This window comes from Meriones unguiculatus, chromosome 4 (genome assembly GCF_030254825.1).
Source record: "Meriones unguiculatus strain TT.TT164.6M chromosome 4, Bangor_MerUng_6.1, whole genome shotgun sequence".
Lineage (NCBI taxonomy): Eukaryota > Metazoa > Chordata > Mammalia > Rodentia > Muridae > Meriones > Meriones unguiculatus.
Window position 1 is genome coordinate 86322883 of NC_083352.1, and position 21646 is coordinate 86344528.

General features: G+C 52.4%; 1 protein-coding gene across 2 annotated transcripts; it reads left to right on the forward strand.

Annotated features, from left to right (window-relative positions):
• Nucleotides 1-778: 778 nt before the first annotated feature.
• On the forward strand, nt 779-20540 carry Dhx37 (DEAH-box helicase 37). 2 transcript variants are annotated; one of them, XM_021647241.2, is made up of 27 exons: nt 779-1017; nt 3163-3332; nt 4126-4238; nt 4862-5201; nt 5914-6062; nt 6856-6948; nt 7653-7749; nt 8483-8596; nt 9600-9701; nt 9837-9951; nt 10354-10449; nt 10686-10768; nt 11656-11800; nt 12495-12571; nt 12806-13038; nt 14245-14356; nt 15988-16094; nt 16179-16367; nt 16553-16677; nt 16770-16886; nt 17685-17857; nt 18284-18398; nt 18504-18641; nt 18824-18918; nt 19005-19078; nt 19509-19606; nt 19741-20540. In XM_021647241.2, exons 1-27 carry the CDS (start codon nt 915-917, stop codon nt 19824-19826), a joined length of 3459 nt encoding a protein of 1152 aa, XP_021502916.1. In that variant the 5' UTR covers nt 779-914; the 3' UTR covers nt 19827-20540. The 2 variants fall into 2 exon arrangements, with proteins under 2 accessions (XP_021502916.1, XP_021502917.1); XM_021647242.2 differs by having other exon boundaries at nt 4865-5201.
• Nucleotides 20541-21646: the final 1106 nt, after the last annotated feature.

Here is a 21646-nt window from a genome sequence, read left to right on the forward strand (position 1 = left end):
TGAGCCACAGTGTGGGTGCTAGGACCTGAAACTGGGTCCCTTACAAGAGCAACAAGTGCTCTTAATTACTAAGCCATCTCTCTAGGCCCCTATTATTTATTTATTTTTTATTTTTATTTTTGTGACATGGTTTCTCTTGTGAATCCATGGCTGTCTTGGAACTTGCGCTGTAGAACAGGCTGGACTCAAACTCAGAGAGCCACGGGCTGCTCCTTCCCTGAGTGCTGGGATTAAAGGCCTGCGCCTCCACTTCTGGCTTAGCCACTATGTAGCTATGGCTGACCTGGAACTGACTGCACAGATATATACATAGACCAGGCTCGTCAGGAACTCACAGAAATCTAATTACCTCTGACCTCTGAGCGCTGGCTGGGATTAAAGGCACGTGCTCCCACACCAGGTGATTTATTGTATTTTTACGGATTGTGTGTGTGTGTGTGTGTGTGTGTGTGTTTTCATGTGTGTCTGTGTATGCACATTAGTTCAGTTCCCAAGGAGGCCGTAAGATAGTGTCGGATCACCTAGAACGGTTGTGAACTGGCATATGGGTGCTGGGAATCGAACCCGGACTCTCTGCAAAAGCAGCTTTTAACGGCTCAGCCATCACTTCAACCCCTTATTAATATTATGCAATTCAAACGACCTCAGACTGCACCTGACTGGACAGCTCGATCAGACTCAAGGTTCTCAGCCATTTCTAGACCCGGCCCCCTTTTTTACATAGGGCCCGCCCATAGCTAGAGCTCTCCCCGCCTCTTCCTTTACGGCCTCCCTTTCCGGAAGGTCGCACCTCCAGCTCCGCCGCTCGGAGGCTGAGGCTCCGCTCCTGCGCACGTGCAACCCGGAAGTCTTGCGGTCTGGTTCGGATTTCCAGTGAACTTTCCTGAGGGATCGCCGCGCGTGGTTAAGGCGCCATGGGGAAGCTGCGCCACCGCTACAATGTGAAGGGGCGGCTGCAGGCGGAACCCCGGACCGCCAAGGGTCCTGAACCGCCTCCTGTGCGGCTGGAGCTTGACGGTGAGGAGCCAGGGACCGGGAGGGTCGCTGGAGTGGGAGCCGAGTTCCATAGGACTCAGGAGGGGGCGTGACGGCCTGTCTGTACCGCGGCGTGTGGATGCTGCCTGAATTTTAGTGTGCAGATGTGGTCTTTGCATCCATTCCCGGGCCTTCCATAATTATCTTCTTTCCAGAGACCCGTAAATGTGTGCTTCAGAGTAGGCCGGTGAGCCGTGGGCCAGGCTGCTTGCGATGCTTGAGTGCTGGGATGACTGTGAGCACCGGGGACACTGTTCCGGGTTCTGGGAGTAGTGACAGCAGAATAGGAGCTGGAAACCCCTGTTACGCTGAGCAGACAGACATAGAAAAATGATAAAATGCATAGAATGTGGCAGGCACGCGAGTAGGTAGGTACCAGAGAGACAGAGCCAAAGATGGGAGTGGGTGTTGTCCTGGGGAAGGCCTTCCAAGAATAGTGTAATGTCAAGACCTTGAGGAGACCTGGGTGGAGATGAAAGGGGATACCCAGGAGCTAGGGGACATCGGAGTTTTCAGGTTGTGGAGATGATTGGCTAAGTAAGTGTGGCTAAGTATGGTAGCTCATTTCTTTAACCCCAGCACTTAGGAGGTTGAGGCATCCCCACAAGTTTGAGGTTATCATGGATTACACATTGAGACCCTGTCTTAACAAACAAAAAAGGGCTGTATATGAGAGACAGATAGACTTGTAAACTAGCAGGAGGAATATGAACCCGAGGCCATCTGGGCTATGTAGCATGTACAGGCCAGCTATAGCTACAAAGCAGGACATTGTCTCAATCCCTGGCTTCTAAGAGAGGGAGGGGGGAGCGATGGAAGACTTAGCAGAAGAGGGACAGCATGTAGGTAACGCATAATAGTAGCGTATTGGTTTTCACATTAAGGAAAAGCATTACAGGATGATGGGGTGGGAGGCTGGAGTTGATGCTTGGACCAGGGAGAAGGTCCATTCTGGTCTATTCTGAGGGAGAGCTGGCTGGATTTGCTGACTAACAGGGCTCCCACACAAGTACAAAGGTGACAAGAATGAGTCCCAGAGTGGGCATTGGCCAGGCTGCTGGAGAAGGCAGCTGTAGGCTATCCAGGGGGCTGTGAGTGCTTGGGGCCCTCAGATGTTAGAAGGGATCCCAGCAGCTACTGACCAAACAAGCTGCTCAAGGCAGGCACATTCAGGGCACATAAACAATTCTGTGTGTAGATGGTATTTATTTTGTCTGATGGGTATGGCTCACTGAGTCCAGCCCTGAAGAATGGAGGAGAGCTGGGAGGTAGGAGCTGGCCTGAGATGCTGTCTGGGGTCGGGAAGGGAGAGCAGGAGCATTGGTTGGCGTGTTAGAAGACATGGCCAGCATCAGGCTGGTTGAGGAGGAGAGTTTAGCTGAAGGGATCCATTCCAGTAGATTCAGTATGTCTTCCAGGCTCCTGAGACTTGCGTTTGGGATGTCATTTCACATATCTGTGTCTTTTGTTTTCATATATGTATCTATAAAGGGTAGGGTCACACACCCTCTGGCTCTTACTTTAAAAGTAGATGTGGCACAGCCCACAGCTCAGCAGCCTACTTCTGAGCACTCTTCAGGGTCTCATGTATCCCAGGCCAGCCTGTGTGGTCAGGGATGACTGAACTTCTGGTCCTCTTGCTTTCCCCACTCAGGTGATCACAGACATGTGCTCCAATGCTTGTTTTTTCTTTTTTTTAATTTTTAATTATTTAGTTTTATGTGCATTAGTGTGAAGGTGTCAGATCCCTTGAACTGGAGTTATAGACAGCTGTCAGCTGCCATGTGGGTGCTGGGAATTGAACCTGGGTCCTTTGGAAGAGCAGACAGTGCTTTTAACCACTGAGCCATCTATCTGTAGCCCCCATGCTTGGTTTTATGTGGTGCTGGGGTTGGAACCCAGGGCTCTCTGAGCATGCTAGTCAGGTTCCCCAGCCCCCAGCCCCTCTAGAATGTCATAGCCTGGTAGTGATAACAGTTGTGACACACAGACCCTAGTTCAGCACTCAGAGATTCGTAGTTGAGGCAGGCCACCTGCAGAAGGTGGTGACTTGGCAAAATGTCATGGATAAGCATTAAGGACACCCTGGGACCTCCTGCACCGTAGTGAGACTAGCTGTCTTTTCAGACAAGGATGTATTGAAAGGAGTGGATGAGAGCAATGCCCTGGTTCTACCGGGGAAGAAGAAGAAGAAAACCAAGGCCCCACCCCCATCAAAGAAGGAGAGGAAGCCGTTGACGAAGAAGGAGAAGAAGATGCTGCAGAAGGTCTTAGAGCAGAAGGAAAAGAAGAGCCAGGTACACCTCGTCGTGGCTGGTCTGTATCAATGCTCCAGATCAGGGTCTCGCGGGGTTCCCTCTCCCTCCGTGTACTCTCTGTAGCAAGAACTTCCTGAAAGGGAGTGTGTTGTGTCTGTACAGTGACACAGTGGACACTAGCAATGTATGGCTTCAATGTGAGCCTCTGAGCATGCTGGCCTGATTTCAAAATAGTGAAGTGAAGCTCGGTGGTGGTGGTCCATACCTTTTATCCCAACACTCAGGAGGCAGAGGCAGGTGGATCTCTGAGTTCAAGGCCAGCCTGGTCTATGGAGCGAAGTTCCAGGACAGCCACAGAGAAACCTTGTCTCAAAAAAAAAAAAAAAAAATGAAGTGTACATGAAAAGGTGTGTATATAAAACATGTATAGCATTAAAATCAATGGAGCCATAACTGCCACAGCTTACACGGGGTGAAAGAAATTATGCAGCCTAGGGACTGGCCAGATGAGCAGTCATGTCTATCCTGAGGACAGCAGGGGAGTACCAGGATTTATTCACGCTGGTCGCTGGGCATTGGAACAGCCAGTGCTCATATCCCATGGTGCTACAGAGCTGTGTCCCATGACCCTGGGTTCTGTAAGGGGGAAGGCAGAGCTAATGTGTGTCCAGAGCACTTCAGAGCTGCAGGGTGACATCCTTGTCCTGCAGTATAGAGTGTAGTATTAACTAGGCTAGGATGCTCTGAAAGTCCGGCCTCCACAGGAGAAGGCCTTGGACCTGGTCAGAGGTCAGTTGCTACCTGGTAGCTAATGCTCTCATGCCTTTCCCAGCGTGCGGAACTGCTCCAGAAACTGAGTGAAGTCCAAGTGTCGGAGGCCGAAATGAGGCTCTTCTACACCACGGCCAAGCTAGGCACCGGGGACCGCATGTATCATACTAAAGAGTGAGTCACAGAGCTGAAGAGACTCATGTCCTCTTGCAAGGGGTGGGGGTTGAGGGGAGGGGAAATGGAATGCTCCTCTAACAAAAGCCATGCACTGCCTGATCTTATATGTCACAAGTAGGTCAGTTCCTTGCGAGTCATGACCTTGATTTCACACCTCAAAGGCCCCACTTGCCATGAGGCTGCTTCTTCTGGTTCTGTGTGACATCAAGAATTCAGTGGCTTCACACTGAGAGCCCACTTCCCGCCAGGCTTGATGATGGGCCTGCAGGGGCCAGCCTGCAGGGCAGCGTACACACACACACACACACACACACACACACACACAGCTTCTCTGTCCTGGGTACTGCTGTTGGCTGAGTGTGCACTGCTCCAGCCTCACTGGACCTGAGGTAGAACGTCTAGGAAAAGGACTGGCATCTGTGACTGAGCCCAGTGACACAGTCTCCCTAGTGGGTGACTCTGAGCAGACATTTGAGTGTGACAATGTGTAGGAAGTGTGTCTCAGAGTAGGAACAGCCAGTGCAAAGGTCCTGAGATGGACAGGGTAATGGCCTCTGGCCCTGGCCCTTCGGACATGTCAGATATCCTGAGGTCCCTACCTGAAGTCTCTGCTCTCCCAGAAGGAAGGCTGACCAGCCCTTGGCCCAGGGCCAGGAGAAAGTCAGTAGCCTTGGTGGGGCCCACCGGAAGCGCCACAGGTCATCATCAACTGAGGAGGACTCCGAGTCTTCAGGAGATTCAGAGCCTGAGGAGGCCATAGCTGACCAACCAAGGGCCAGCACAGGGACAGACCCAGCGCATCTGCCACCGGCTCCTTCTGGGACCAAGAACCCTGCACCTCCTCCCCAGCCCCCTCCATCTGGGACCCCTGCACCTTCAAAAACACCAGCCTCTGCTCCGCCTCCACCCCCGGCCAAGCCTGCTGTGTTTATCCCTGTGAACCGCACCCCTGAAATGCAGGTTTGTTCTTCTCTTTGTGGGTAGAGAAACAGGGGTTAGTGGGACATCTTGGTGAAAAGGAGCCTCATTGTTCGCTTCTAGGAACAGGAACATGGCTGCGCCTACCCTATGGGGCTCTGGTGAGGAATAGGTACAGCAGTGTCTCTAGGACCCCGGCTGCTGCTTCTCCCTACCATTCAACACCAACTGGCTTTGTCTTAAATTTTACCTTTTTTAAAAAATTTTATTTATGTATTACTTATACAGTGTTCTGCCTGCATGTATGCCCGTATACTAGAAAGGGCACCAGATCTCATTATAGATGGTGATGAGGCCACCATGTGGTTGCTGGGAATTGAACTCAGGACCTTTAGAAGAACAGCCAGTGCTCTTAACCTCTGAGCCATCTCTCCAGCCCCTTTGACCTTGTTTTTTTATGATGATTTTTGTTTTGCACGCCTGTATGTAGGTACACCACATGTTCCTGCAGAGGTCAGATGAAGGCATTGATTGCCCTGGAACTGTATATGGTTGTGAGCCGCCATGTGGCTGTTGGAAATTGAGCCCAGGTCCTCTGCACGCACAGCCAGTGCTCCTAACTACCAGTCTATCTCTCTAGTTCCTGGCTATGCCTTTTAGACACTATGTCACCCTGCATGGCCCGTGTGTGAGTGGGGTACCCCCTCACCTTCTGTTCTGCAGCCTGTCCTTCTAGTACTAACTTCTCCAACAGGAAGAGCGGCTCAAACTCCCCATCCTTGCTGAAGAGCAAGCCATCATGGAGGCAGTGGCCGAGCACCCCATTGTCATTGTGTGTGGCGAGACTGGCAGTGGGAAGACTACACAGGTGCCCCAGTTTCTCTACGAAGCAGGCTACAGCAGGTGGGGCTGGGCCAGGGGTGTCCCTCTACTCCCTGGGGACAGTGGACACTTGGGTTCCAAGAGCCACTAAGGGCCTGTGCTCCAGCAGACCCAATCCTGGCTCTCTTTCATGCACTTCAGACAAATTGCCAGCCTCTCTTGGCATATTGTCACCTGTGAGGTGGGGATGATGACACTAAACTCAGTCCTCACGTGGGTTCAATGACGGACGAAAACACCACAGTGTCAGGCACATGATGTAATGTGTTTTCTACCATGACTGTGTCCTCTTGTGAGATGACCACTGTGTATCAGGTCACTGTTCTTGGTAACTCATGCTCACCACTGTGAGCTTGTCCCCTTGGCATGTGGTATGGTCAAGGGCCAGATATGAGTGCAGTCCCAGTGAGCCATCCGCGCTGAAGAGAATCCTTTCACCTGTGCATTCAGTCTGCACTTGCCAGCTTCTGTGCACTCAACTCACTATGAAGTTAATTCAGTTGGCAGAGAAGTTGCCACCTGGGCCCCCACCCTGTCAGTAATACAGGGTGTACTTGAGCCCCCACCCCACCCCAAACACACAGATGAAACTTTCTCATTCTGATAGATGTGTCCCAGCTGTATACCAGTTCTGCTGGGTCTCCATCAGTGTTTCAAAATGTGGGCTGCCCCTGGCTTCCCGTGGCTGTGCTGCACTGTCACGGGGCAAGTGGTGTTTATACTCTGCTCTGTGTTTTCTCTTCAGTGACTAGTGAGCCTGGAGTGTATGTGGCTCTGGGACAGATAGGCATGGCTAATGTGTCTTATTCCCCAGTGAGGACAGCATCATCGGTGTCACAGAGCCCCGCCGAGTAGCTGCCGTAGCCATGTCCCAGAGGGTGGCCAAGGAGATGAACTTGTCACAGAGGTGAGGCCCAGATTCCTGGCGATGTTGGTTGACTTTGCATGCTTGCTGGGAAGAGGATGCAGGTGGGAGCCATTTTTGCCTCACTCCCAGGGATGGTCCAGCAGCGAGCAGGGAAAGGGCCATCTAGGCACCCAGCACTTGCTAAAGAACAATGTGGCTGTGTAAGAGCTTGGCTGTGAGTAAGTTATAGCAAGCTAATGATGACAAGCCAGTGGTGTAAGGCCACATAAACCCAGAATTGCAATCATAAAGCCCTCTGCCAGGGACTTACATTCTTTATAGTGTGGTGCTGGGAATGGAACATAAGGCTTTCATGTACTAGGCATGTGCTACCACCAAGCTTCCCTCCCCAACCCCTAAATTTTTACCTTTTTTGTTGTAAAGTGTTTACATATCCACAAATAGGAAAATGAGCCCCAGGTACTTAAGGGCTGACAGCAGCAGCAGCTACCTGTGCCCAGCCCTATAGCATCTCCACCATCTTGTCAGTGCGTGGCTCTGTAAGCTCGGCCATGCTCTGCCCAAGATCTTCAGTGCATCTGGTGATGTGGCTCCTTAGTCTGGTTATTTCCCAAGCTTCTCCCAATCCTTGGCCCCAGAGACCAGAGCTTGGGACAAGCATGGCTGCTGAGGGTCCTCCCCTATCCCTTGAAGGGACTGTGGGTGAGAACCCCAGCCTCCTGAGATGACTCTTCTCCCCACAGGGTTGTCTCCTACCAGATCCGCTACGAAGGGAATGTGACAGAAGAGACCAAGCTCAAGTTCATGACAGACGGTGTGCTGCTCAAAGAAATCCAAAAGGTCGGTTGTCTATTCCAGTCTCACACAGGACATGGAGGGGTGGGGAGTAGATGTCACGCTGGCTGTGACAGCCAGTATACCTGCCACGTGTGGTGCTGAGTGAGTCCATTCTTAGAGCTTCAGTTACTTGATCAGTGTATTGGTGCCTCATAGAATCATTTTCATGCAGAAGTTGTCAGTGATGGAGGGCAAGGGGTCAGCGTGAGCAGAGAGGGCATGGCCTGAGTGAACAAGGGTACTTTGCATATTTGTTTTTGCTAGAGGGATGGGGATGTGGCTCAGTTGGTGGAGAGCTTTCCTAGCATGCATGAAGCCCTGGTTCCAGCCCCAGCCCCACAAGCAAACAAACAAACCCAAACACACTGTTTGTTATCTCAGCACCTAGGAGGTGGAGGCTGGAGAATAAGAAGGTCAAGGTCATTCTTGGTCACAGAGTTCCAAGCTAACCTGGGATAAATGAGAGACTGTCAAAAGAAAGTAAGGGAAAGAAGACAGGAATAAAAGGAAGGAAGACAGACAGACAGGAAAGAAAGAAAGATTTGCAGCGTGTAATAGCCGCCTGGCTCCTGGCCATGCACAGTAGCTGCAGGCAGTCAGAATGCCCAGCTGCTTCTCCCATGAGCCTCTAGAAGCTTCTGAAGGAGTGGGAGCAGTCTGGGATTTGGTCATGTAGTTCAGTGCCTGTAGTGGTGGGGCTTGGTGGCATTCTGGTGTGACTCCTCTTCCCCCTCAGGACTTCCTGCTGCTGAAATACAAGGTGCTGATCATTGATGAAGCCCACGAGCGGAGCGTCTACACAGATATCCTCCTTGGCCTCCTGTCCCGCATTGTGACTCTTCGGGCCAAGGTGCATGGGAAGTACACAGGGAGGGCAGACAAAAGTCACCTTGTCAGGGGCTTGGCCTGGGAGAGGTACCAGATGACACAGCCTGCCTGGGTCTAAGTTATTACTCACTGGCCTTGGTCCAGTGTCATGCATAGTGAGCGACCTCTCCACATCAGGCAAAAAGCTGAAGCTGGGCAGGCCTTGCTGGAGCCAGCTAAAGGAGGCACTCAGAGCACCAGGCTCTGTGGGTTCATAGGACTCCTGGGTTGAGCCTTCTGCTCTCCAGACCTACTCCCTCCGCAAGCCTGCTCCCTCTTTCCAACTCTTTGCTCAGACAGTGATGAGGGACCAGCTTTGAGGACACACTGTCTGAAGGGAATTTTATGAGTGGCCATGTTTCTGTCCTTGAGCAGACCAGCTAAGTGGAGAGGTGGGTGTTCTTGGGGTGCCGTGTGCCCAGCCACATTCAAGGCACTAGGGATGGGCAATGACCAGGAAAGGGTGCTCTGCCTTTCCTGCCCTCCTAGAGCCACTGTTTGGTCAGGGTGGCAGGCATTAGGCAAGTTTAGGATTGTGAGCCAGGTGTAGATAAGGAGGCAGGCAAGGGAGTACCAGGGAGGACTAAGGGACATGTCTTCCTAAAATGTGACCTGAGAGTGAAAGTGACTACAAGCAGGCTGATGAGAGTCCCCAGCTCAAAAACATCCATCTGCCTCTGCGCCGAACCAGTTCTAGAATATTTTATGTTTTTCCAGGAAGAAACTTTGGCTCCCATGACTGAACTGCCCCCTCTCCCCTTCCCAGTGCTGACCCCAAAGGTGGAATCCTGCCATGGCCCAGTTAGCTGGCTTCATGGTCAGGGCCCCTGCAGAACCCCAGTGGACAGGCTCCCCGTGGCTGCATTTCATTTCTCCGGGGTGTGGGTGGGTGTCAACCTGAGGAATTCAGCTGCTGGTTATATGTAACCACAGAGCTGAGAGCTACATGATTCCATGTGCCTGAGTCACCAGACTGTCTTCCACAGAGGCACCTGCCCCTCAAGCTGCTCATCATGTCTGCCACGCTCCGGGTAGAGGACTTCACCCAGAACCGGCGGCTCTTCACCACGCCTCCCCCAGTCATCAAGGTATGATTCGGGTAAGCCCCTGCCAGCTTCCACATGCCCTTGACACATGAGAACCGGCAGTGTTAGGGCTTGGAGGGGTCAAAGAAAGGAGGCCTGAGCTGCAGCATTCCCATACCCTATGTGGTCCTGTCACAGGTCGAGTCTAGGCAGTTCCCTGTGACAGTACACTTCAACAAGCGGACCCCACTGGATGACTACAGTGGTGAATGCTTCCGGAAGATCTGCAAGATCCACCAGATGTTGCCTGCAGGTGAGGCCTGATGGGACTGGCACATCCCTTCCTCAATGAGGGGTTTGCCTTTCATCCCGCTTGACAGCACCAGGCACAGTCAGACCACAGTGGTATGGTGACTCTTCCCAAGCCTCAGTCCTAGCCACCCCGGTGGCCTTCCCATCTAAGGCAGAGTTGGGAGTGTGGGAGTATCCTCTCAAAAAGGGCAAGCATGGGTGACCCTGTCCTTTAGAATCTGATCCCAGCAAACCTGTTAGGTTGCAGTCTGTCAGGTGCCCCCTACCACTCTGCTGACCTAGGGTAATTTGTTTCCACCAGTACCTGTTTTCCTGGGTCTTGGCTCCTGGTTCTCCCAACTTCTCAGCAGGTGCTCCTTGCAAGGATAAGTTTGCCAGGTGGCTAGCTTGGTTCTCTTTGTAGGTGGCATCCTGGTGTTCCTCACAGGACAGGCCGAGGTGCATGCCCTGTGCCGCCGGCTTAGAAAGGCCTTCCCCACCCGGTGCTCCCAGCCACAAGGTAAGTACCCATGGCCTCCTGTTAGAGCTCTCCACTCACTACCCCTGGGCCTGGCAACTGGTGCCCTGGTTGGGGTGCCAGCTTCCACCTCAGTTTCCTTGAGGAGAGCCTGTGCTTCATGCCCCCAAAACAATATGCTTGTCATTGCAGCAGCTTTGCTGTGGGTGACAAGAGTGAAGTGCCAGCTGCCTGTATTGGTCCCAGGAGCCTCTTCCCGTCCTCCTCTTTGTTTTCAGAAAAGGAAGAGGAAAAAGACTCAGCAGAAGGAATGCGGAGGTTTAAGAAGTCTCGGACACGGGCCAGGAAGGCCCAGGCCGTGGTAGGTGTGAGCCTGTATAGCCCTGCACTGGCCAGTTGCCAGCTTTGTCTAACTGTTTTGGGATTAAGCGAGATGAAAGTGAAAGTCCATTTCATCTAAGGTGGCCGGAGCCACACTGGTGCAGCCCCATTCCACAGCACAGAGTCCTGGTGATAGCGCAGCTCTGGAGGCTGCTTAGTGGGGTGGATTATGATTCACAGCGTGGGGTCCGTGGGGGCGGACAAAGAGAGCCGTGGATGGTTGCTGAAGTAGGGAGATCTGTTGTCTGGAGCTGGACCGGGCCAGGGGAGGGTCCACCCCAGGCACCTTGATGGCCGGATGCAGTGCCAGTGGAGTGGCTTCTTGACCTCTGCCCTCTTTTGCACTTAAGGTGGACCAGGCAGCTTAGTAAACTCTGTGTACATAGCTCACAGCAGCCGTGTGGAGTGACCCCATGTGCAGATCTAACTTACTTACTCAGAATATGTACCACCACACGTAACTCACACCTGATTAAAAAAAAAAATGTTTCTTTAGATTCATTTTATTTTATGTGCATGAGTGTTTGCCTGTGTTTGTGTATGTATGCCTGGTGCATGGGGTGGTCAGATGAGGGAGACAGGTCCTCTGGAACTGGAGTTAGAGATGGTTGTGAACTGCCATGTGGATGTTGGGAATCAAACCCAGGTCCTCTGTAAGAGCAACAAGTGCTGTTAACCACTGAGCCTACTCTCCTGCCCCTTTTACTTAATGTTTACTCTAGGAAACTGAAGCAGAGAAAGTCATTGTTCAGTGTCCCCATCTCGTAGGTCTCAGTGAAGAGGTGCCCTCTGAGGAAGTTTTTCTTTTCCCTGTGGTGGCTTGGTTTACCCCAGGCTGACTGAACGCCTGTGTTGATGTTTCCTCAGGCTTTGCCCCAGATCAACCTGGACAGTTATTCTGTGCTGCCAGCAGGCGAAGGTGATGAGGACAGGGAGGCAGAGATGGATGACGAAGAGGAGGCCCTGGGCTCTGACTTGGATCTGGACCTGGGTGACAGTGAGGCAAATGAAGGTGTGGCCTGGCAGAGCCCTGCCTTCGGGTTCATTGTTTCCTGATGTCAGCATGGGTCTGCTGAGCCCCTACTGCATGATAGGCCCTTCTTGGCCCTGGGACCAGAAGAATCTAAGTCCTGTCCTCATCCATGTGATCAAACACATCCTGGCTCCTGCTGGCATGTGAGCACAGAGGATGGTCTTTCTGGTGGCTTTGTCCACTGGGGTCTCCTGAGGTCCTAATACTTGTCATGGTAGTGTTGGTGTCACCATCCCCATGCTGGTTTTCCCTGAGCTGACATGGGCCTTATGCAGCAGGGAACATAGATTCTGAGTATGTTGATGGACAGCTCCTTGTTGCCCAATTTTGGGCTAAGTATGGTAGCTCACACACACCTATGGTCCCAGCGATTCAGAAGGCTTCCTTGAACCCAGCATAGAATCTGTACCTTTAGAGAGAAAAACTTAGGGATTTTGTGTTCAGAAGGGGCTCCTTCCATACAAACATAGCCTGCCACACTGCCCGGACACATACAGGGACTACATGGACTGAGACCAACTTGCTCTCAAGGGATGCTGCCATGTGGCAAGCATCGCAGGCTTGGATGGGGCCTCTCACTTGCAGCAGGGAGGGGGACTTTGGAAGCTGCCAGGCTGCTAGAGACAGGCCTATCTGTCCAAACTGGACTCTAGTGTCCCATGCTCAACTGCAGGTGAACAGCCAGATGCCTCCTTGCCCCTTCATGTGCTTCCGCTCTACTCTTTGCTGGCTCCCGAGAAGCAGGCACAGGTAATGGGACAACTCTTTAGAGCATTAAGATGGGTGAGGCAAGTCTTGGGTGCTTTTCTGTCTATTTACTGACCAGCCCCTGGTAGTAGAAGAAACAATAGAAGCCACTCCTGATGGCTGTGCTTGGGGCTGAGTGGACAGTGGTGGACCTTGCCTAGCTGAAAGCAGTCTGTCTACTGGCTGTCTCAGATTTTCACCCAATTCAGATGTTGTCTTACCCAACCCCACTCCCAGGTCTTCAAACCTCCTCCAGAGGGAACGAGGCTGTGCGTCGTGGCCACCAATGTGGCCGAAACGTCCCTTACCATCCCTGGCATCAAGTATGTGGTGGACTGTGGGAAAGTCAAAAAGCGCTATTACGACCGTGTCACAGGCGTGTCCTCCTTCCGTGTCACCTGGGTCTCCCAGGCATCCGCAGACCAGCGGGCTGGACGTGCAGGCCGGACAGAGCCAGGCCATTGCTATAGGTAGGCTACTTGTTCCTGCATCATGGCCATTGAGAAGCAGAACTGCACTTGCCTTTCTGCAGTGAGTGGGCTGTGTGTTCTCAGGAAGAACACAGCCCCTCCCACACTGCTGGCTGCTTTATGCTGCCCTTGGCCGCCTCATTTGCGATTGCTGGTCAACAGCTAGTTGAGAAGTATCCACTTTCTAAAATACTTATGGTTGGGCTGCTGTCAGCACCCATGAGGCAGTGCTCCTGTGTATGGTCACTCCCTGTGGATACCCTTATAAGGTGTAACCGTCTGTCAGGCTCCACCACCCAGTTTGATGAGTTTCTGGGGTCTTGACATATTTTTCCTAATGGCTGAGCCACTTTTCCACTTCCTTGTCACATTGTTACTGTCCATCTCTGTGGCTCCTCTTTCCTGTTGTGAACACACGTGTCCCTGTGTTACTTTGAACATCTGTGCTCATCTTTGGTCATGTGTAGTTCTAGGCTTAGTGACAGGAACAAGCGCCACTAGCTGTGCATCCCACATCTGTTCCCAGATAGCTGTGTGCCCATGTTCTCATCTGAGACCTCTGCCTCATGTATGTTTGCAGTTATGTAAGGCGGGGTCTTTTGTCAGTGGCTTTGGCCTTTGTTTCCCTGAGGCAAGTGCCCTTAGCATCTTCCCACACTGTCTGCCTCTCAGGAACTGTCTGTTCAGGCCTTTCCTGCTTTCTAACTTAGGCTGCAAGAATTGGTTCTGTCCTTCCACCATGTGTCCCTTAAAACTGAAGGTTTGGCAGCAGGCACTGTTACTGGCTAAGCCACCTCCCTGAGCTTGCTGACAGAGGAGCAAGCCCCTAGCTGAGTGCCCATGTTCTCATCTCAGACCTTAATGACAGCAGAGCAAGCCTCTAGCTGTGTGCACATGTTGGCTTGTGTCTATCTGCTGATGGCTTGGAGAAGACATCCGGGAGTTAGATCCATGTTAGTTTTGTCGCTAGTCTGTATTTTCTCCTATTGATGTCATTTTGAATAGCTTTCTTGCTGTTCTTTCAGCACCATTTTGGTTTATAGAAAGGAAAGTTTAAAAAATTACAAGAGAATGTAGTTAGGGATGCTGGAGGTGGGACTCACTGCCCTGGTAAGGTGAAGATGTGGCTCTGTGAATGACAGGTTTGGTTGAGACCAGAGGTCTGGCTCACTTCCTTCTTTCCGGTCCCTACTTCTTCCCACTTAGGCTGTATTCCTCAGCTGTTTTTGGGGACTTTGAGCAGTTCCCTCCTCCAGAGATCACACGCAGGCCAGTGGAGGACTTGATCCTGCAAATGAAAGCCCTCAACATTGAGAAGGTCAGTCTCAACCTATAGCCTCTCTTGTGCCTTCCCACTCGGTCCTCAGCCTGGCCCAGTCTGTCACCCTAGAGCTGGGCCTGCTGGGGAAACCAGCTGAAGCGGTATCCTTAGGGACCTGTCAGAAGATGCCCCGGTGGCCTAGTGAGGATGGCTCTTCTGTCCCCTGGAGAACAGCAGCTCATAGACAGCCAGGTCCCATACTATTTGTGGACCCTCAGATGTCCTGCTGATCCCTGTATGCAGGCTTCACTGTCTCGTCCTCTGGTGGAGCTGGGGTTCTCCCCACTCCAGGATGGGGTAGGCCAGCAAAGAGGGTCTGCTTATGCTGCATGCTGTCCACTAGTTCTGTCACAGGACAACAGATGAGGAAACCAAGGCAGGGAAGAGACAGTCTCTGTTCTGTTACTAGAGTACATCTAGTAAGCGACAGATCCCAGATAGCTGAATGCATCTTGTCCATTTAAAGTAAAAGAACTTCAAAAATAAAGAGGAAGCCAGGCATGGCTCACACATTTAATCCTAGCACTCTGGAGGAGGAGGCAGGCAATTCTCTTTGAGTCAAAGGCTAACCTGGTCCAGGGCTACACAGAGAAACCCTGTCTTGAAAAACAAAACAAAACCAAAGAAGAGAGAGAATATTTTTTTTTTTGGAGATGTAGTTTGATTTATTACTGGAATGTCTTGCACACTGGAAGGCCTAAGTTCACTTCCCAGAACCATATAACCTGGATGTGGGATGCAGAGGTGAGACCACAGCACTCAGTAGGGACAGGAAGAGTGGAAGTTCAAGGTTAAGTTACGAATGGTGGCTCACATCTCTAGCCCCAACACTGGAAGCTGAGGCAGGAGGGTTGCCTTGGCTTAAGTCCAGCCTGAAACATGAGTTTCAGCACAGAGTGGAACTATGTTTTTCTCTGTGTGTGTTTTGGCTCATTTGTTTGTTTTGAGACGGGGCCTTATGTAGCCTTGGTTGGCCTGGAGCTCCCTGTGCAGGCCAGGCTCAGACTCACAGAGATCCACCTGCTGCTGCCTCCCAACTACTGGGACTAACAGTGTGAACCATCTGCCTGGCGAGGTGCTGTCTCTTAAAATAAAAAGACTGTACCCTCACTGCACGCAGTGACACAGGCCTACACCCTCATCTCTCAAAGAGATCCGACCCTTTAAGGAGAGGTAGGAATCCCCAGTGATTTTTTTTTTCTTTGTTACAAACATAACCAAATCAGGATTAAGAAAAAGCACATTCTTAAGGTCATCATTGAGAATTTGATGTTCATCTCTGTGGCACCTGTGGCCACAGCTACATTTTTTAAGCATAGTACCTTGTCATGCTGCTTTTCTAAATATTGTGTGGTGATTTCTATGTTGTTGCTTATAAACTCCTAGGTTTTAGTCAACAAGGACAGCCCCTGGCACACAGTAGGTTTAATTTGGGGTCATCCTAGCACTTGGACCTAGAGACATCTTGGCAACATCGTAGTCACTCAGGCCCCATGTCCCAGACAGTGTTACCCATGTCCTAGAGACAGGCTGGAGGAGAGGGGGAGCAGTACCTGCTGCAGCCAGTGTGACCTCATGTGGCTTACTTCTCTACATCACTCTGTCCCTCTCCTGCCTTCCTGTGCCAGGTCATCAACTTCCCCTTCCCTACACCTCCGTCAGTGGAGGCCCTCATTGCTGCGGAGGAGCTGCTGATTGCTCTGGGGGCCCTGCAGGCACCCCCTAAAGACCAAAGGTAGGAGGAGGATGAACCCAAGCATGCACAGAGGCCGCAAGTGCAGGCTCCATGGCTTCTACCCACTGTGTCCCTTGTTCCCAGAATGAAGAAGCTGCAAGAGTCACAACTGAGCTGTCCCATCACCGCACTGGGACGGACCATGTCCACCTTCCCTGTGGCACCCCGCTATGCCAAGATGCTGGCACTGAGCCAGCAGCATGGCTGCCTGCCCTACACCATTGCCATCGTGGCTGCCATGACTGTGCGTGAGCTGTTTGAGGAGCTGGACAGGTGGGTTAGTGACAGCCTGGTCCCTTGGAGCCCTCTGGGCTCTTTTTGGTATCAGTGGCCTTCTGGGGAGCCTAAGCTGCTATATCTGAAGATGGGGTAAAGGAGGGAGATTTGGAGACCCCAATGGTCAGAGGATCTCTGAGGCTCATGGACTGAAGTGCATCGGGCCATGTGTGTGTTTACAGACCAGCTGCCAGTGACCAGGAGCTCTCAGAGCTGAAGGCCCGTCGAGCTCGTGTGGCTCAGATGAAGAGGACCTGGGCTGGGCAGGGGGCATCTCTGAAGCTTGGCGACCTCATGGTGCTATTGGGTTGGTGCCACCTGGAGGGCATGAAGGAGGATGATTGGCAATTTGGAGCAGGTTGGAGCCAACCAGTGAAAACACCTTACCCTGCCCTATAGGTGCTGTGGGAGCCTGTGAGTACGCTGGTTGCTCACCCCAGTTTTGCCAGGCTAACGGGCTGCGCTACAAGGCCATGCTAGAGATCCGGCGCCTTCGTGGCCAGCTGACCACCGCAGGTACAGCCTAGGTGACATTTGGTCCCCACTCTGCTTGGAGTTGGTGTGACAGAGACCCCAAACTTGCTCATTTACCTTCCCACTAAGATGGTACTTTTAACCCAATGTCAGCATCCAGTTCCCTTAGATGGGTTTCCCTGTGCACTCACCCAGAAGGCTGCCTCTCAGCCTATAGGCCCCTCTGTTTCTCTCTCCCTACTCCCCTGTTCTGGCCAGGATCCTTCTCTCCCACATGTTGCTAGAGTTCTGGCACCTGGGTGTAGGACTCTAGGATCTAGGAGTGTCCCGACCTTATAATCCAGGATGGTCAGTGGGTACAGGTAGCATCCAGTTGGGAACTCAGTGCTGTTCTGGCAGCTGTAGGCTGCTCTAGGCCCCAGGAGCAGGGCATCTTTGTGAACCTCTGTCCTGCCTTCTCTCACACTTCCACAGCCTTATCCTCAGGTGCAACAGCTAGCAATTGTGGACAGCCACCTGCACTAATGACAGCAGGTGGCCATGTCGTGTGGGGCCACGGCTTCTCCAAGCCACCTTTCAGCAGAGGGGAAGGAGGGATTGAGATCCCTGTAACTATCCTATCACCTGAAAGCCTGGGGTGGCTGTCTCTTGGCAGGGTTTTGCGGGCATGGGAATCTAGGCCTTGGCTTTGGAAAGGCCTCTGGGCTGAGTCACTGTTTTCCTGTGTATCAGATCCAAGCTCCGTGTGGGTAAGGCCCAAGTGCTGGGTGATTTCCTGAAGGCCTGGCCGCCTTCCTCTGACACCAGACTTCCTACACCTCTTTCTCATCTTTCTTCCAGTCAACACAGTATGCCCTGAGGCTGGGCTCTTCCTGGACCCCAAAATGCAGCCACCTACAGAGAGCCAGGTGACCTACCTGCAGCAGATCATGGCAGCTGGCCTAGGTGATCACCTGGCCCGCCGCGTTCAGAGCGAGGACCTGCTGGACCCCAAGTGGAGAAATGCCTACAAGGTGGGACATGGGCCTGCCCCCTGTGACTGACCATAACCTCTGGGAGAGTTGACACCAAAGAGCAGGTGGAGGCTTTTTTTGTCGGGGGTTAGGATGTCACCCCTAACTTCAAGGTTACTTTCTAGAGAAGCATTTTACACCACAAAGTCAACTCCCTGGCTTCACTGTGTTTAGTGTGGGTGGGGCCACACATGCACAGGCAGACAGTCCAGCAGGTCATCAGGCTTGCATGGCAAATGTTTCATTCATTGCGCCATCTTCCCAGCCCCATGCTTCAGCTCTGTTGATGGACAAGGAGCAAATGTATACTGTTGCCTGGTCATCGGCTCATTGGATTGATGGTTGGCTCCTGAAGGCTGGGCTTGAGGAGCTGAGAGAGCTCAGGTTTTTCTCTGACCGGAGCCTCCATCCACCTCTTGTCTGCAGACCCCTCTCCTAGATGACCCTGTCTTCATCCACCCCAGCTCCGTACTCTTCAGAGAGCTGCCTGAATTTGTGGTTTACCAGGAAATCGTGGAGACCACCAAGATGTACATGAAAGGTACTGTGCAGTGGCCAGGACTCAGGCCACAGGGTGACATCAGTGGGCACCTTGTCTGTTCTGGAGAGCCTGTGAGACCTCCTGACTGCTCTGTCCTGGCCTCAGGTGTCTCCACCGTGGAAATCCAGTGGATCCCATCCCTCCTGCCCTCCTACTGCCAGTTCGATGCACCCCTGGAGGAGCCAGCCCCCACTTACTGTCCAGAGTCAGGACGGGTGCTGTGCCACCGGGCCAGTGTGTTCTGTGAGTTGGGGCCACTTCCTTGGTGGCCTGGCCACCTGCAGCCATAAGCTTTGTGGACTCACCAGCCCATGCACTGCTCTTGGACATGTGCCCGAGGGTGTCACCCTAGTCCTCCTGCTCCTCCCATGGGCTTGGGAGGATGGATGCAGTACCAGCCTTTGTCACATGTTCTCATCCTCCAGACCGCGTAGGCTGGCCACTCCCCGCCGTCCAGGTGGACTTTCCTGAAGGCATTGACCGCTACAAGCACTTTGCACGGTTTCTGCTGGAGGGACAGGTAAGTGCTTGGGCTCCCTGTGGCCTGTCACCTAGGTGTCTCGTGAACTTCATGCCCCACTCAGCTGTCCTGTGCTCTCTCGCCAGGTCTTCTGCAAGCTGGCTTCATTCAAGAGCTGCCTGCTGTCTAGCCCTAGTACCATGCTGAAGACTTGGGCCAGGTACAAGAGTATATTCCTAGAATGTCAAGGCGGCCAGGGGCAGAGAGGCATGTATGCTGGGGATGTGACCACACAAGAGCCTCCTCATTCTGGAGCTGTCAGTGGACCGTGTGCACTTCACTCCTCCTGCTGCCCTGCCCAGGGCTCTCCCTACCTGTCTCACTCCCAGTGGCTACATTATTCTAATCTTTCCTCTTCTTTGTCCCTCCTTCTGCGGACCCCAGTCTTGGAAGTAGAGTCCAACTGAGTCCATTGTCCCCTCAGGATAAGGAATATTTGTGTACCCTAAGAGGCTGGTTGGACATGGGTAGGGAGGGGTTTGGGTGAACATGCTGCCACTGTGTACAAGGGGCTTCCTGTGACTGCGGGACAGGTCCCACCATCTGTCCACTCCCAATTCTGGGTCTAGTCGGCTGTCCCCTTTCCACAGGCTGCAGCCCAGGACAGAGAGTCTATTGAGAGCCCTTGTGGCTGAGAAGGCTGACTCCCGTGATGCTCTGCTGGCTGCATGGAAGAAAAGCCCCAGATGTGAGTACGACCTGGCCGGGGTGTGGGGGATGTTGCTCAGTGGAAGGACCTAACCATACCATGTGCTATGGGTGGTGTGTCCAACCAACAAGTCCCTGTCCTGCCACCCTAACCCTGGCCACCTCCTCCCTCAGACCTGCTGGCTGAATACTGTGAGTGGCTCCCGAAGGCTATACACATGGACGTTGAGAAGAGCTGGCCCCCCATCACTGACTGCTGACCACACACCCAGCTGCATGTGAACCAGCTCCTAGGCTGTTACCAGGAGGCACACTGTGGCCCTGGAGCCCTCTTTTACCTCAGCCCAGTGCAGAGCCAAGCTTGCCGCTACATTGACCAGGAGTGCCTTCTTCTTTGTGACTGTTATGACAAGACAGACGTGGGTCTCCCATGTTCCTCCCAGTCTAAAACGGCTCTTCAGGTGACATTAGCCCCTATGGATGCACAGGGCTACGCTGGGACAGGAAAGTGGACCCTTTACCCAGAGCACTTGTCAGGCTTCATAGCATCTCGGGCAGCAGGAGCACTGCAGACTTCTGTGACCCAGGGACTTTCCCTGAAAGGTTGGCCCCAAATGAGAGCTGGATGTCACCCAGAGCCATATTCCACACAGATGGAGACTGGTTGACAGGGTCCTGCTGTGGCATTGGTAGACAGCAAGTTCTGTCTTAGAAAGCTGCTCTAGTTGGGGATGGTCTCGAACCTGTGGCCTCAGCTGGTAAGGATCAATGCAAAGCCAAGCTGAGCTACATCGCAGGAGTGTCTTATTTGTTTGTTTGTTTTGTTTTTCAAGACAGGGTTTCTCTGTGTAACCCTGGCTGTCCTGGAACTAGCTCTGTAGACCAGGCTGGACTTGAATTCACTTGAACCACCTGCCTCTCTGTCTTCCAAGCACCATGATTAAAGTTGTTTGCCACCACACCCCCGGGTAAAACTGTCTCAAACAAGTTCATTAGAGTAAGTGTTTGTGATAGGCTGTTCCATTTCAGCTTGTCAGTCTGTTACGTCAAGCACGTTTACATGCTGAGCAGCCTGTCAGTTTCCAGAGCTTCATCCTTAAATGATTTTCAGATTCATTCTCTATCTGTCTCTATCTCTGTCTCTCTCTTTCATTCCCTCTCACCATCCCCCCCTCTGAATCTCCCACTCCCTTTCCCTCTCTGCCTCCCCCTGACACAGGTGTCAACCTATCTGTTCATTTTCGTGGCTGAATATGTTCTATCGGGTGTTAGGGTGCATCTGTCCGTCTGCAAAAGAGACCATGTTGTTTATTCCTGAGGGCTGGCAGATGCTGCTGCTGCAGCTTCTGTGACTCTCGGGCCACTTGTTACAGAGTTCTGTAAACAAAGCCAGGCTCTTTCAGATAACACTAAATCCTTTTTCACTGTGGACTAACGTCAAGTTCTCAATAATGTCCTTTGAACCACATATTGTCCCCTCTCCATGTAGCCACGCTGTGTGACATGAGCGAGTGGCTTGCCACTTAGCCATCCTCCTGCCCCTCTCTGTCCTCTGTTTTCTCAGTCTTTGTGTGTTTCAGGTGGATATGCCCTGTACCTCCCTTTCCCAGTGCAGCCCCCAGCACTGTGTTGACTGAACCAGCCTTCAACAGCTGTGCGTGTTCCACAGCGTGTGTTTCTGCCGTGAATTTTTAGCCTGACTCAGGCATGGACCCTTCCTGAGGTGGCTGATGCGAGCAGAGCCAGGGTGCTGTCCCCACCCCACCTCACTCCTGTGAATATCTACGAGGCAGGCAGCCTGTCAAGTGCTCGTTTTGAGTTTGGCATGAGCCATGAAAGGCTGGGCCCAGGCCAAGCACAGAATGGTAGAGAATATACCTGGTATGACATGGCTTTGAGTATAGGCATCCAAGCCCCTTGCCCAACAGCCTTTCACAGGTTCAGCTTTCCCTCCAGATGTGTCTTTCCCTGCTCTCAATAGCTAATTTGTCTCGGAGTTAAGTCCTCAGCTGTCCCCAGGGAACTTAGCTTGCCTGTGGTCCACCTTGGAGGCAAGTGATAGAGATTCGCCTGCCTCCAA

What these genes read in the sequence shown, in the direction of transcription:
- Dhx37 (XM_021647241.2), top strand. Translation starts at nt 915, where the DNA reads ATGGGGAAGCTGCGCCACCGCTACAATGTGAAGGGGCGGCTGCAGGCG. An exon ending in TTGTGACTCTTCGGGCCAAG is followed by an intron (nt 8,597 to 9,599) that starts GTGCATGGGAAG and finishes TGTCTTCCACAG; the next exon opens with AGGCACCTGCCCCTCAAGCT. An exon ending in TGACAGTGAGGCAAATGAAG is followed by an intron (nt 11,801 to 12,494) that starts GTGTGGCCTGGC and finishes GCTCAACTGCAG; the next exon opens with GTGAACAGCCAGATGCCTCC.